At 35.5% G+C, this 15,083-nt stretch overlaps 1 protein-coding gene across 3 annotated transcripts in view; it reads left to right on the forward strand.

Annotated features, from left to right (window-relative positions):
- The window catches only part of LOC145249553 (katanin-interacting protein-like), a 648,058-nt gene that overhangs the window by 142,228 nt on the left and 490,747 nt on the right, over nt 1–15,083 (forward strand). For all 3 annotated transcript variants that reach the window (XM_080111227.1, XM_080111229.1, XM_080111228.1), the window contains exon 14: nt 2,374–2,568. In XM_080111227.1, coding sequence (XP_079967353.1) covers nt 2,374–2,568 — 195 coding nt within the window. The remainder of the gene's footprint in view (nt 1–2,373; nt 2,569–15,083) is intronic.

The raw sequence follows: 15,083 nt of genomic DNA on the forward strand, positions 1-15,083 counted from the left end.
TAAAATTAAATCCTTATTTTTAATTCAAACCAACAAATATCACCAAGATTATCTTTAACGATATTTAGAATATAGCATTAAAGGATATACTGACACATTTGCCATGGGAACGTGAAAAATTGAAAAAGCCTTGTGACTTATCTGGTTTTTACTTGGCTGATTTGTTACTTCTAAACACACTTAACATGTGGGCATTCTGACATAATTGTTTTTACTAGTGTCTCGTCTATAAAAACAATCAGGCATGTTTTGCCTGTTTTATTGTAAGATTAGGTCTTCAATACTTTTTACTTTCTTCCTTTCCTTTTTATTTTATTCTATATTTTTTTATTCGGTCTCCATTTTTTTTTATCCGATTTCCATTTACATTAAACGACTGGCCTCAAATGAGATCAGAATTTTCTTGTTATCTGATGATGTCTTTTAAAATTGAAACAGTAAATTTATTGCAGTGACTTATGGTAATTTTGTTTATCTAGATTGAATAAAATAATTATATATTTATTTATCCACAAACATATTTCGGTTCTGATATGACCTTAAAAGACATCCAGTGATGAGGCTCCATTAGAAATCTCTGGAAAATGGGGAGTTGCCCCCTTAGTTACCATTGCTCCCAAGTCCACTTTGACCAAGATTAGTAATACCTGGTAGGGCATCCGGTGCTGTATGAAGATACTGGCTTTCTGGACAAAAAAACAAAAAAAAAAGACATTGATGTTATTGTGTTTTTTTCTTTTCCCTTTGCAAAACTCAATCATGTTCTGCAAAGTCAAAACAAAAACAACAATTTTCTTACACAAAACAATCTAATCAAACACCATGAATAAAGATATGAAGATATAAAGTACTTGGAACATAAAAATTTTTCTTCAAAATTACTGGACCCAACATTACATAACCCAAAAATGTTGGATATACCATAAAACAAACAAAACAACCAAACCAAGCCCCATGATTAAATATTTGAAAATATAAAGAACTTTATCGTTTTCCAAGTGATTTTCTTATGGGATTGTTAGACTATGAAGATAAAATTGCTTTTACAGACTATACTCAGTGTTTAATTGTGTTGTGTGCCAAAAAAAAAAGAAATGAAAGTTATTTTTACTTGAAATTTGAGTCTGCATTTATTTATGGGGAAAAGGAGATCTTTTGACAAAAATCATGAAGGATTTTGTATTCTGTAACATTATATCCCCACCCCCTACTGAGGCCAAAGTTCAAATATACATAGCAAATTATGTCTTATAAAACAAAAGAGGTAAAATTCAAATATACGAGATGCCTTCAATAAGTTTCCAGACTTTGTCGTATGGGCACTTTTATTGATAGTACACACATGAAACTCTAGTCCCCTTCGAAGTAATCTCCTCTGGCTGCAATGCACATGTTGTGCCATTCCAACAACTTCTGGAAGTCCTGTTGTGTGAGTGTGTCAATGACCCTTGTCATAGCATCGTTCATCTTCTCAGTTGTTTCATAACGACAGCCTCTAAGGTTTTCCTTGAGCTTAGAGAATAACCAAAAGTCACGGGGAGCAAGGTCTGAACTATAGGGAGGATGAGGAACTGTCTTGATGTCCATGACAACATCTTTCTTTTTGATCTTCTAGATCATAGAGAAAATTAATGGCTGACAAACTAGAGAAACTTTGTCATTTGTATTATTCGGACTACGTTTTGACCAATGAAACCTTCAAGCTTCTTCAAGTTTATCTTGTTGAGCTCAGGGATCTTTCTGTTAAACTTGGGAACCTGCATGGAATTTCAAACGGAACCTTTTATTTAGTCCACGGTGGTAGCATTCTCTCATTCTGTCAGCCATAACCGTGTAGAAGTTTTAAGTAATTTGCAATTGTATTCTTAGTCTCGCCCACACTGAGGATCGAATCTTCAACCTCTAGAATTGAATTTTACTTAGTACTTTATCTATTTGGGTCCTTGACTTTGACCTGATTATGGCAGACGGAATGAGCGTTTGCTACTCTTTTGAATTAAATAAAGGGTCCCATTTGAAATGTCATACAGATTTCTGAGTTTGACAAAAAGTTTTCTGAGTTTTAGAAGGTATATCTGAAAAAGGTCAGAGATTATATCGGCTGAAATGTTGTGAAATGTAATACAAAAAAATTGATGCATATCTGAAAAAAATCGGAATAGAGAAACTTTGACCAAAATGACTGGATTCAGCATTAGGTAACCCAAAAAGGATGTGTATGTTGTAAAACAAAACGATTAAAAAGCATGCATAGAAGATGCAGTGAAAGAGTTCTGTAACTGTTGCGGAGATGTGCATTCTCTGAGTGCTTTGTTGTTTATTTATTTTTTTTTATTTTCCTTGTAATATTTTTGTATGTTTCTTTATTTTTAGAGAAATCTGGCTGATATGTGTGTCCAGCTGGAGTTGATGACCAACTGGGGTCACGACAAGAGAATTGGTCTTACGGAAATCCAACTTTATCAGAAGGATGGTAAAATCGTTCCAATCCAGCCTGAAGACATAAATGTGAAGAATTCCGTTAATGAATCTGGGTCTATTCACAAGCTCTTCAACGGGAAGACAAAAGTAAAGTTGTTTATTGATTTTTTTTCCTTTATCACAAAACTAGCGGGGGTATCCAGCTTTGCCCGGTAGTTTGAAAAAAAAAAGTGTTAGTAGACAGGGAAGCCAAACACTCGATGTGAGGGCGAAAAAGAAAATGAAAGAAAACGTGACATCTTACCGCTATGCTATGAGGGGAGCGGAAGTGTAAAGCGTTGAAATTCAGTGATGTCAACCATATGGCAGAAAGCTGAAAACTAAATTGGCCTACAGCCAGTTAAGCTTTCAGCTTTCTGCTGTATTTGCTTCACTATGATGTTGGGGAAAACCAGCTCTTCACCCAAGAGGGGAAGCTCTGGCAGTGTCTTAATGAATAGCAATTGTTTGATATGATCAGTGATCAAAGCTGATTGCCTTCAAGATGTGCCAGCCACGAAGGCCGGCGAATCGCTTTGTTTCTATTCAGTTTCGTTTTATTTATATGAGACAGACAAACAAACACTGGAAACCAGGTTTTTTTTAAAAAACTCGCTCCAAATAAATGTAGAGACGACCTCCTTTTGTAAATCTGAGATATTATAATCTAGGGAGTATATAAAAAGTTCTTCAAAATAGTACCAAAAAAACCCTCACAAAAGAAGCCTTTGCTGGACATACAAAAACACGCCTGCCCGTTTTGCCTTTTATATATATAGACTAGCGAGGGGTACCCAGCGTTGCCCGGGTGTTTGGAGGTGTGTGTTTTTTTTTTCGCTTTTATATATATAGATAATGTATTGGGAAGATTAAGCAGAATTTGGAATCGATATCAGAAATTAGAAAAAAAAAAAATGTGTCTAATTTTCAATGGTTAAAATGATTCTTTTAATTAATTTTTGTTTGTTTTTGTTTAAAAGAGGTTTTCTATTGCTGGTCTAATGATATATATTTATTGAGTCAACAAGTATAGATCATCCTTAAATGTATTTTTGAATTTGCAAAAATATCTGCTCATATGGCTGGGTGTTTATGGTAATCCGAAAATTTACAAAAAAAATTTTTTTAAATCATATTTAAAGATTAAAAATATCTGAATCCGTAATCTTAATGAAATTAGGAATCAAGACAGAATCGGTAATTGTATCGGAATTGACGGGAGTAGGGGGGCGCGGAAGACTCTAGAATTGTCCCATCCCTATTATAAATGCTGTATAATTTATTGAGGTACAAGCTGTTCTTATTTAGAATGGCTGGAAGTCTTTTTTACTTTTACTTTTTTTTTTATTTCACCTTTTTTCTTTTTCTTTTTTTTTGTTTCACCTTTTTTCTTTTTCTTTTTTTTTTTTACTAATGAGTACTTATAACGCCACTGAAATGTTTTATTTTTTTTTAATTTCACTGATTTTATTTTATTTTATGTTATTTTATGTGAATATTAGTGAGCACGCTGTTGAAGGATGATTCACTTTTTTATCATGATGAACGGTGTACACCTGTATATATTCATAGATATGTTTCATGTCCACTAATACTCATCAGTATGGATGCTGTAACTGTGCCGCCAGTTAAATGATATTGCTTTTCAAATAAGTCTTGTATTTTTCATTGGTGCTTCTACATTATTGGGACAAGATTTTGTAGTTGATAAATGGAGTTTTCAGATGAAAAACAACTGATTTTTGTTTTTTTTTGTCAATTCTAATAAGTTATAATGTTAGCTTCCAAATTATGCAGTCGAAATAATCTGAATATTACTGAATTATTAAAAATAAAAAACTTCAATCATGTTAGCAAGCAAAAAATTGCTGCCATCTTTGTTTAATTCGAACGGAAAATCACCTCCTTGTTGAACTCTCCTGTGTTTTACAATCGTTTACATCAGATTCTATTTTTTATTTTCTTTAATAAATAATTTTCTACCTTATCAATTTTGTAATTTTTTGATATAATCATCTTAAAAATACGAGGAATGTGTAGATACCATTGTTTTCATGAAAAATTCAGTTTTACAATTTCCCAAAAAAATGTAGAAGTGCCTGTTTATTTATAAAAAAAAAAGACTGTTTTTATCTATCCAAAGGGAGATAACTCACAACGTTGATAAATTTGAATTTCAATTTAATTTCTTTAAAAGGTCTCTTCATAGAAAGCAAGGGAATCAAGGATTCTTTAAATGAAGATTATTTGATATAATAAAAAGCTCAACATTCAGGTGGAGCTTAGATACAAAAGAAAAATATATTGATAATAGAAAAATATATACTAATAGATTTATTGATCCATTTGAAACAAGGGAATGCAATATAGTGTGCAGGGATTATGAGAGCTCTTTATGCCAGGCATTTCGAAGTCTAATGCTTCTCATCAGAAAAGGAAGGGAGGTGCTAGGTTACCTAGTATTATTTATAACATTAGAGAAGTTCAGATCAATATGGTACCTGAGCAGAGAACTAAATACCCACCAGGGTCTGAACTTGAAGTTCAGACCCTGGTGGGTATTTAGTTCTCTCTCACTGCAAGAACTGTGACACAAGGGTCAGAAAGTGAGATTGAAAAAGTCAGTGCTCCAGAAGAGAAGCCCTTTCATCCTGCAAAAGATGCCTGTGAACCTCCATCGGCATCCTCAGTAGGGCGTCTCAGGCAATTAGCAATAAACTAACCACTTCTCTAAGAGATAAGGCAAAGCTTGGAAGGGTGGACCTCCTAGAACTGCACAGGACCAGCATTACACTGCAATCAACAAGGACCAGGTCATTACAGGAATGGTGTATCTCTGTTGAATTTTGGGGCCAAGGATAAAAACCCTAGTGAAAAATTCAGATGAAAATCTGGCTGATGAAGGCTAGAGCAGTTTATGATTTAAAACTCTGAAAGGCTTAAAATGTTTTTTCTGGGTCTGTTCTTCCAGCTTGAAACTTAAGGTATCATGCTGATTTGGTTTTTTGTAACATTATAAATGAATTAGCATTTCCAGCCTGTCAGCCATTATCGTGTAACATTGATAAATTTGTACCTTAATTCGTCCGACTTTTTTTTGTTCCTTCTTTCATCGGATTATTTCGATTATCGACAGTTTTTTTTAACATGTATATGATTGGAAAGAAAATAAAATAGTCTTTCCAAATATGTAATTTGTATGTGTTTTTATCCTTTGAGTTGCTTTTTACGGCATGTTAAAATGGTATTTACTTTAAACAGTGGGAAATTAGAACTATGAATATTTTTTTTCAAGACTCAATTTTATACGTAAGTTTGTTTTTCAAAGTTAAAGTAACCAATCCTTATCAGTATTCTTGAAATTGAACACCCAATCTTGAACTACAACTAGAAACTTGTATTTTTCTTCTCCACTCAGTGGAAGAGGAAATACGACCAAGTAGAGATCTCTTTAAAAAATTATATGGTACACAAAACAAGCTCCTTTAAATACTTGAAAACCATGGGCCAGTTTATCTATGGACATAAAAACTTACTGACCAACCTGGAATTTTGTAGAGTCTGAAGTAGCTCACAATCACAACATGGAATCTCGTATCCAAGAATGCATTATTATTTCAAAGAGCCTGCCGATTTCTTGGGTGGTCCCTCTTGTCTTAGTTAAATATTTTCTCATTGCAGGCTTGCCATCCATATGCATTGCATCTATGCATCCCACTAAACACGCAACAAAATTATGCATGTTTGTATAAGAACTTGAGGCATAAAAACCTAGGTTTGACATTAAGGCAAAGATGGTTGATTCACTATGAAAAAAAAAAACAATGGAACAAAACCAGGGGTGCCCGTTATGTTGATTGCGAGTAACTGGTTGATTGCAGAGATTTTTTTCATTTTTTTTTTTTTGCGCTGTTTTTCATTTCATTCTGTCTGATGTATTCTGTATTCTTGGCACTAGTTTTTTTTATGCATTCATGGATGCCTGTGTTGGCTTCATTCATTTAAATATGTTAGATTCTATACCTGGAGTTATCAGATTAGGCTGTCTGAAGATACTGGCTTCTGACGTAAAATGCACGAAACATTGATGTTTTTTGTTTTCCTCTTTTCTTACAATCATGTTCTGCAAAATTAAAAACAAATGCAATTTACTCCTACAAAACAACCAAACCAAACTCCATGGATAAATATTTGAAATGTGATAAGAACTTGAAACATAACAACGATTACCAAAATGATGGGATTCGGCAGTAAATTCTGCTGACTTCGCCATCATCGTCAGCAAAACCAGAAACATTTCTTTTGATTTTAAACTGTTGCATTAATAAATCTGCACCATTTGTTCTTCTCCAATGCGTTGGAACCAGCGGTTGATGCTTAAAGGGCAAAAAAACAAAAAAAATAATAATTCCTCTGATTTTGCCGAGAAAACAAATAAAATGTTAGATAATTTATGAAGATTTTGTTCAATATTCCGTGTTCTGCAATTTTATGGATTTTAGACAAATCATAAAATGGTTGAAGTTCTATAACCGGAAAAAGCGCCGCCATGCCATCGTGGCCTAAGAATATCTTGCCATTCTTTCTTTTGACGTTTATTCAAATCAACTCAATCGGGTTTCAAAGTTACGGATGCAAAAGGTCACAGATTTATTTTGAGACGGCCGAGACTTTATGGATTCTGTCATTTGCATATTTTATATCGAGGAGACGAAAACATTTTCATAAAAACTTTTTTATTATGCCCGTCTTACGAGTGCATGAATGGAATGTGATCTGATGAAGACTTGATTAACTTGATAAGCAGCAAAATCCCACGCTTTCACTCTTTTAGTCTAATAATTTTTTTGATCCCCCGACAAAATGAGGGTGGACCTTTAAATTCACCCTTGTCCGTTTGTCTGTCCGTCCGCTCACACTTTTCTCAATAACTACGCCCTGGGAAGTTTTTGAAATTTTGCACAAACATTAAACATGATATGAGTAAAAATGTAACAGAACAGATTTTCCAGGAAAACTCCGGTTGGCAGGATAAGCTGTTTCAAGTAGCTCCGACCCAGATGTAGCAACAGTACTTCAGACTTGGATGTACTTGGCTCTTTTACAGGTATCATCAGTTTTATCATTAGTTTTAAATTCCATATAGATTCCCAGGTTCGATAAAAGGATTCTCAATTGCATCAGCAGTGAGATATCTACTGGAGCGGTAGAATGATCCCATCATTTTTCCAGTGACGTTGGCAACGAATTTGATGTACGTGCCCATTTCAGATCAGGAGTAAAGGTCAGACCTAGAATCTTGTCAAAACATGGAGCCTGCTCAAGACAAAAGCCATTCATTTGAAATGATGCATGATGGGGATCAGATTGGTGATGATGTAAAGAAAAGGCTTGGTTTTAGATGCATTAAAATCAACCAGCCACCTCTTTCTCCATTGTACCACGTGCTCAAGATCAGAGGAGTTGGCCTTTTTACAGTGCATGTTTTCAAACGTGAGAATCTTCATTTTTCTGCATGATGATTGATAATTCAGTTGCAAGAACCCGTGGAGTAGTGGATAAAATACTTGGTAAAATTCAGTTACAAGTTTCACTCTTCTGGAGGTTGAAGGTTCAATCCTCATTGCGGGTAACACTCAAAATACAAATGTGAATTACTGAAGACTGCTAGCCAATCATGACTGAAAACATGCTACTCCCGTGGATTAAATTAAAGTTTTCATTCAAAATTTTGTGCAGATTTCTGAGCTCAACAAAAGATTCTCGAGTTCGACAAGATACACCTAAAAAAAGTTGGAGATTACATCGATCGGAACATTGTGAAACTAACACTCAAGATTAGAAAAGTAGTCTGAATAATCCAAATAATATGAATTGAGAATCCTTTTATCGAACCCGGGAATCTATATGGAATTTAAAACTAAACATTTTATTTAATCCATGGGTGTAGATTTTTCTTGTTCTGTCAGCCTTGATTGAGCAGAAGGTTTAATTAATATTGCAAATAATCTGCTTCCTTTTGTCATATATTGTTGCTAATACGAGAGGTGTGCAATAAGTAATGCCCAGGACCCACTTCCAGTTGTCTGATCTAGCTGAAATTTTGCATGTGCAATGTTTTATATCTCTACAGGTTATGTGGCAAACTACAGCTCTGAACTAATTGTGGTTTCTGTTTTACAGGTGTTTGAACTGAGTCAGGTGTGAAATGGAGCCTGTTGAATGTCGAGCAGTGATCCGGTTTTTGTATTTGAAAGGATGCACACCACAGGAGACTTTCGATGAAATGAAAGAAACTTATGGTGATAATGCCCCATTATATTACCTTGTAAAATGCTGGCATCGTGAATTCAAACATGGCCGTAAGTCTGTTGAAACAGCTCCCAGACCTGATCGCCCCTCCCCCCTCTGCCATTGATGAGGCATCTGTCCGTCAAGTTGAGGCTGCCATTTTGGAAGATCATTGCATTACTATTCGCCAAATAGCTCAAGATGTCAAGATAAGTATAGGATCTGTGGAAACTATCATTCATGACCATTTGTATATGCATAAGGTGTCTGCCAGATGGATTCTCAGGTTGCTCACACCATTCCAGAAGCGAGAACGCGTCGAGTGCTCAAGAATGAATTTGGAGATGTGCCAAGAAGATGAGTCAAAGTTTTTCAAAAGACTGATTACACAGGATGAAACCTGGGTCCATCACTATGATCCAGAGACCAAAGCCCAGTGAATGCAGTGGAAGCACTTGGACTCACCACCTCCAAAGAAGGCAAGGGTGCAGCCTTCCGCTGGCAAGGTCATGCTCACAGTCTTCTGGAACCAGGACGGAGTAGTGATGATAGATTTCCTGGCAATGGGTATCACAATTACAGGAGCCTATTATGCTTCACTTTTGAGGAAATTAAGGGAAGCTATCAAAATCAAGAGGCGGGCAAGATCAGCAAAAGTACCCTCCTCCTGCAGGACAACGCTCTGGTCCACAACTCGCATGTCACCAGATCAGAAGCACGGGTGTGTGGTTATGGAATCCTACCTCATCCTCCCTACTCTCTTGACCTTGCACCCTCTGACTTTCACCTCTTCCCAGCCATGAAGTTGTTTTTGAAAGGAAAGTGTTTTCCAGATGATACAGCCTTGATTTCTGAAGTCACGTCGTGGTTGGAGGACCAACCTGGGGTGTTCTACAAAAACGGTCTCCAGAGCTGCATCAAACGATGGGAGAAATGCATAACTCTGGGTGGTTCCTATGTAGAGAAAGACTAATAACTGTGTCAAGTTTCATTGCTCTACTGCTATGGAAAGTGGGTCAGGGGCATTACTTATTGCACACCCCTCGTGTATATATATATATATATACATATATATGTGTGTCAAATGAACATAAACTGCAATGTCTTCTCTAAAAACAAGAGGAAGATAATACATGGGAGGATAGAACCATGACAAATGAACATATACTACACTATCTGCCCCAAATGCCTGGGAGGATTGCATCATGACACCAGAACAGATACTGTACTACCATCCATTCCTAATCAAACATCGAAAGATAATGCATTAGTCAGAAATATTATAATCAGCTGAATTGAGTATTAAAACATAGTCGTAGTATAGTTCTGGCTTTAGACAAGCAGATACCAAATCTCCATTTGCAGATGTCATTATTAGTTATTATCAACTGTAGCAACGATTGAACCAACTTTGAAATTCTGACCGGTATATTATTGTTTTTAATATAAACAGTAGTAGTATTAACCCCCCCCCCTCCTGCTTCTGTGATTCATTCCAAAATTTTGTACAATTGTCAAGTACTTTTGGAGCTATAAATGATTAACTATTCTTATAGATTCACAAGCATTTGCCTTTTCTGTCTTCTGTTGGTCTTCCCACGTCTGAATAATGTTACTATTGTTGATGGAGGCTTGCCATTCCCAATAGTTGTCATGTTAAAAATTCAGACTCTACCTCTTCAAATTCTCTCCGAATTTCATTCGTATGCCACGCTTTTCAGTGATATTAGCAAAGGTGTTACTTTCGTACATGCATATTTCATACACTCACGTGTAGAAAGCATTTTCTAGAAGATTATATGGCGCTTCTGCACTATAAGAACAAAATTTTGTAGTCGACAAACAGAGTTTTCAGATAAAAAAACAATGGTTTCTAGGTGTTTATTTTATCAATTCTAATTACAATGGTAGCTTGCAAATTATGCAGTCGAAATTACCTGAATATTAAACAAAACAACAACTTTAATTGTGTTAGCAGGTGAAAAATTGCAACCATGTCTTTTTTTACAATGAAGCGAAACAAAACCATAAACAAGGGAAGTAACTCTAAATGGTTAATGTGACCAATGCAAAACAAATAACAAACTTTCACAAAAAACACTCGTCTAGCCAGAACCACTATCAACAATTTCCCACACTCTTTATCTATCTGTGCCTAAACCTAAACGTAGGTTCCATGAACAGGGCTTCTTTCCTAGAACTGCTCGCCTGTAGAACTCTATTCCATTTGTCTGCTTTCCAGCTGACTACAATCTGATTGTCTTCAAGTCCAACGTGAACAAATTCTTATTGAACCGTCCCCCTCAGTAATCCAAGTTACAAAATTCCCACTAATGTTTGCTATGCTAAAAATCACAATGACTAATGTATACCCATTAACCCTTATCCTCGAGTGGCCTCTGGGCCTTGATAAGTGGTGACCCCCCCCCCCATGTAAAAAGAAAAACAAAAAAAAACATAATATATTCAATGTTTCTGAGTCTGGTTTTCATTTACGATTTTTTCATAATGGTTTAATATAAAGATGTTTGCCTAAAAATTAAATAATGTAAAAATAACATATATAAAAGGTTTTGGAACTGTTGAAACTTTTCCTGAGTTTTCAGGAGGAAATTACCTACCTTTTGAACTCTCCTGTGTCTTACATAAGCAAATATGATTGTTTTCTTCGAATTCCATTTTCTTTAATAAATAATTTTCTACCTTATCAATTTTCATAATTTTTTGATATAATCATTTTACAAATATGAGGAATACGTAGATACCATTCTTTTCATGTGAAATTCAGTTTTACGATTTCCGAAATTTCGTTCCGATAGTGTAGAAGCGCCGATCATATATTTATTAAAAGTATTGCATCATATGATTTTGCATTATGCAGCGTTTTGTTTTGTTTCATTTTACTTCAGTTGAAGTTCTCAGAAATCAAGGGGCCCCCTTCCTGGGGTTAACAATTGATCTCTATATGAGATACATAGATATTCAAATAGAAAATTAGGGCGAAACCCCATATATGACCCTAATGCAGAACACCTCCCGGTGTCAACTGGAAGTAGGAGGAGTACTTTAGCGGAAAATAACAGCTACTTCCATTGTATGTCTTTGCGATCGTGATGATGTCACTCTTAGGATTTAATCTAGGGTTTTATTATAACGAATTAATGTGTCTAAAATGTTCCATAGTTACATAATAGTGTAGGCATAAGAAATTTGAATGTGGCACCTGTTGTTGTAAACCTACGGTATTTTGTTCCGGAGGGGAATTTCCGCAATTAAATTATCATATATAGGGATATATATATATATATATATATATATATATATATATATATATATATATATATATATGTTTCACTTTATTCAGTCGAAGTTTTCAGAAATCAAGGGGCCCCTTTCTTGGGGCTAATACTTGATCTCTATATGAGATACATAGATATTCAAATATTCAATTAAAGTTCTCCTTGACATCTCGAAAACTGAGTTAGTAAAGAGGTTGAGAACATAGTTTTCCTTTCCTCAATTGACGATCTAAATATATTGCAGTATTACTTTCTTGTCGTCTCTTGGTCTTACCAGATTCCAGAACAAGAATTCATCTATTCTGGTAAAGTATCCAGCTTCGTGCTGTTACTTGAGCTGACATCACTTGGAGAAGGTGCACCATTCCTTGTAAAAAGCCAGTGTCTCTCGCTTTGCATATGCATGTGTGCATCCACTGCACAGGCCGCGGTTGTCCCACTTGCAGTCCAAAGTTGTTGTTTGATTCAGTGCAACAAAGAATTATCACTCCAGTTTAAAATCAGATTTATTTTCTTTAGAGTTTTTTTTTTTTCTTACTAGAGGGTCATCGCTTATCAAGGCCTGAGGTCAACTCGAAGATAAGGGTTAATGAGTGTTGGGTAGATTGTGAGGCAACATTGTGACAATTGGCAATGGTGACTGTTATGTACTCCTTCCCTAAACCCACTTGCATAACAACAACAACAACAATAACAATAACAACAACCAAGAACAGGTCACTCCAAACAGACTTTCCTTTATCTCAGAAAAGGGAAGATAACTCAACTGTCGTAGCTCAGAGATTAGCAGTGACCACTGACAAAGGTCAGAATCTAAGATTTTTGGTCAAGAGTTGATTTCAGGAGATGAGAAAGGGAAAGAATGAGAGCCTGCCCTCTGGGCAGAACACAAGCATTGGGTTTTTCTGAGGGTTGGTGATCATTAGGGCTATGACAAAAGAATATTCTTTACATTGTTTTTACTCTCAAGTATATATCGACACAATTAGACACAGTTAATCAACCGAGAACCACATCACTCCGTATAAAAGCATATAGGATATTGACGAATACACACTCGAGAGTCAAAACAATGAAAAGAATATACTGTTGTCATAGCCCTAGTGATCAGTTAGGTCAGTATTTTCTCCAGGCAACGTGAACCCTTGGGGCTCTTAGCTAAAGAATTGTGTTGATTAGACTTATATTCTGATTTGCAAAAGTCTTATTCTGCAAGTGTTGGGGTCAACCTAAGAAAAGAGTTATTTCCCTTGGATGGAATAAAAGTGATCGAAGAAAAGGGGAGTCCACCATGACACGTTGAGAAACACATCTGTGGCTTCAACTCGAGAGATGATCATAGTTAAATTATCATCATTTTTATACATCTGTAAAACGTTCCATTGTGTTGTTGCATCATTTTTACATGGTTATTGTACAGACAGCCATTTTAAAACCCGTAACAGCAAGCCTGATATTCAACCCAAGAAAACGAGTTCCATTTTAAACTTCAGAGAAAAATAAACTTGTGTTGTTTCATACTATCTTAATAGTGTAAATGTTATTTGATAACATCTAATTAGTTAGCCATGGTAAAAGATCTCATTCTGCAAGTCTGCCATTCAACCTAAGGAAACGAGTGCAACTTATAATCTCCAGAAAAATAAATATGTATTATTATTTGTTGTGGTATTTGTTTGAAAGAAGAATTCATTTTTTTCAACACTGACTGAATCGAATAACAACTTTGGACCAACACAGCGAGTGAAACGATCACAGCTCATGCAGTGAATGCACATATTTTTAAATGTTATCATTCCCCCCAAAGTAAATATGTCCTATTTTGGACTACAGTTTGGTAGGAATTCTCATTCTTTGTGAAAATTCCCTTTCCTACGTTTTTGTCTAGTGGTAATATCTTCATCAATATATTTTTAAATGTTATCATTCACCCCAAACAAGACATATTGCAACTTGGGCTTAAAAGCTTACTATTTGGAGCCAAATCTACAGGGATTCTATATAGGGAGTTGAGCAGCAAGGCAACGCTGACTTTCTGCTGTCACTCTTTAAAAGTATAATGAAATCTACATTAGTTATTATGTATTCCCAGGCAACACTAAGTTACTTATCTTCTACTTCCCTTAATCTATATATTAATCCCGTAGTACCTTTAATATCCGTACGTACATTTATCATTATAGATTATAAATTATTTGATCAGGAGATCCTATTTATTAAAAAGGAGGATAGAAAGTTATAACATACTACGAACATTAAATTATTAGTATATACATACAATAATTTAATGTACGTAGTATGTTATAACTGTCTATTCTCCTTTTTAATAAATAAGATCTCCCAATCACCAAAGACGCAATGTAAAAAAAAAAAAGGTGTTGCGTTTGGGCCGTATGTAAATATACCTTCTTGGTCTTCTGGCTAGGATTCAGCATCTGTTCTGTCTAAAGATAGTATAATGATATCATGGGGCTTCTGTTCACGCCGGGGCATCCATCCAATGGAAATATGTCACAGACTCCTATAAGTATATTGGAGATAAACTGTAATAACCAGATATATTCTGGCACTACATTAACCAGATTACTTAGATAAAAAGGGTTACGATAATATTGTGGGGTCTCCATTCACGCTGAACGTCCACAGAATGCCCGACAGCAATATATTACATATGAAAGATGCTGCTGTGGAATTTCCACAGGTCCCACTAGTAATATAGTGAAATTTTAATGGTGGATGCTCTGACAAACTATAAGCGCTTCTACCTCCTCGACGTAAATACACATGGCAAACCCGACAAGCAGCAAAGTCCCACCCCTACACAGTAGAAATCCTTAGATGTAAGAAAGCCTTCTACTCTAATAGTTTCTTCCCCAGAACTGCTAGACTTTGGAATTCCCTTTTAGGTTCGTGCTTCCCCAACTGTACTGACATGCAGAAGTTCAAGTGTAATGTGAACAGACATCTTGCTGCTGAACTCCCTACATAGTATCCCTGCAATTTATGTCCCTGATAGTAGCCCCCTACATCAAA

Source organism: Euprymna scolopes, chromosome 28 (assembly GCF_053919585.1).
Source record: "Euprymna scolopes isolate OS-2025 chromosome 28, ASM5391958v1, whole genome shotgun sequence".
Lineage (NCBI taxonomy): Eukaryota > Metazoa > Mollusca > Cephalopoda > Sepiida > Sepiolidae > Euprymna > Euprymna scolopes.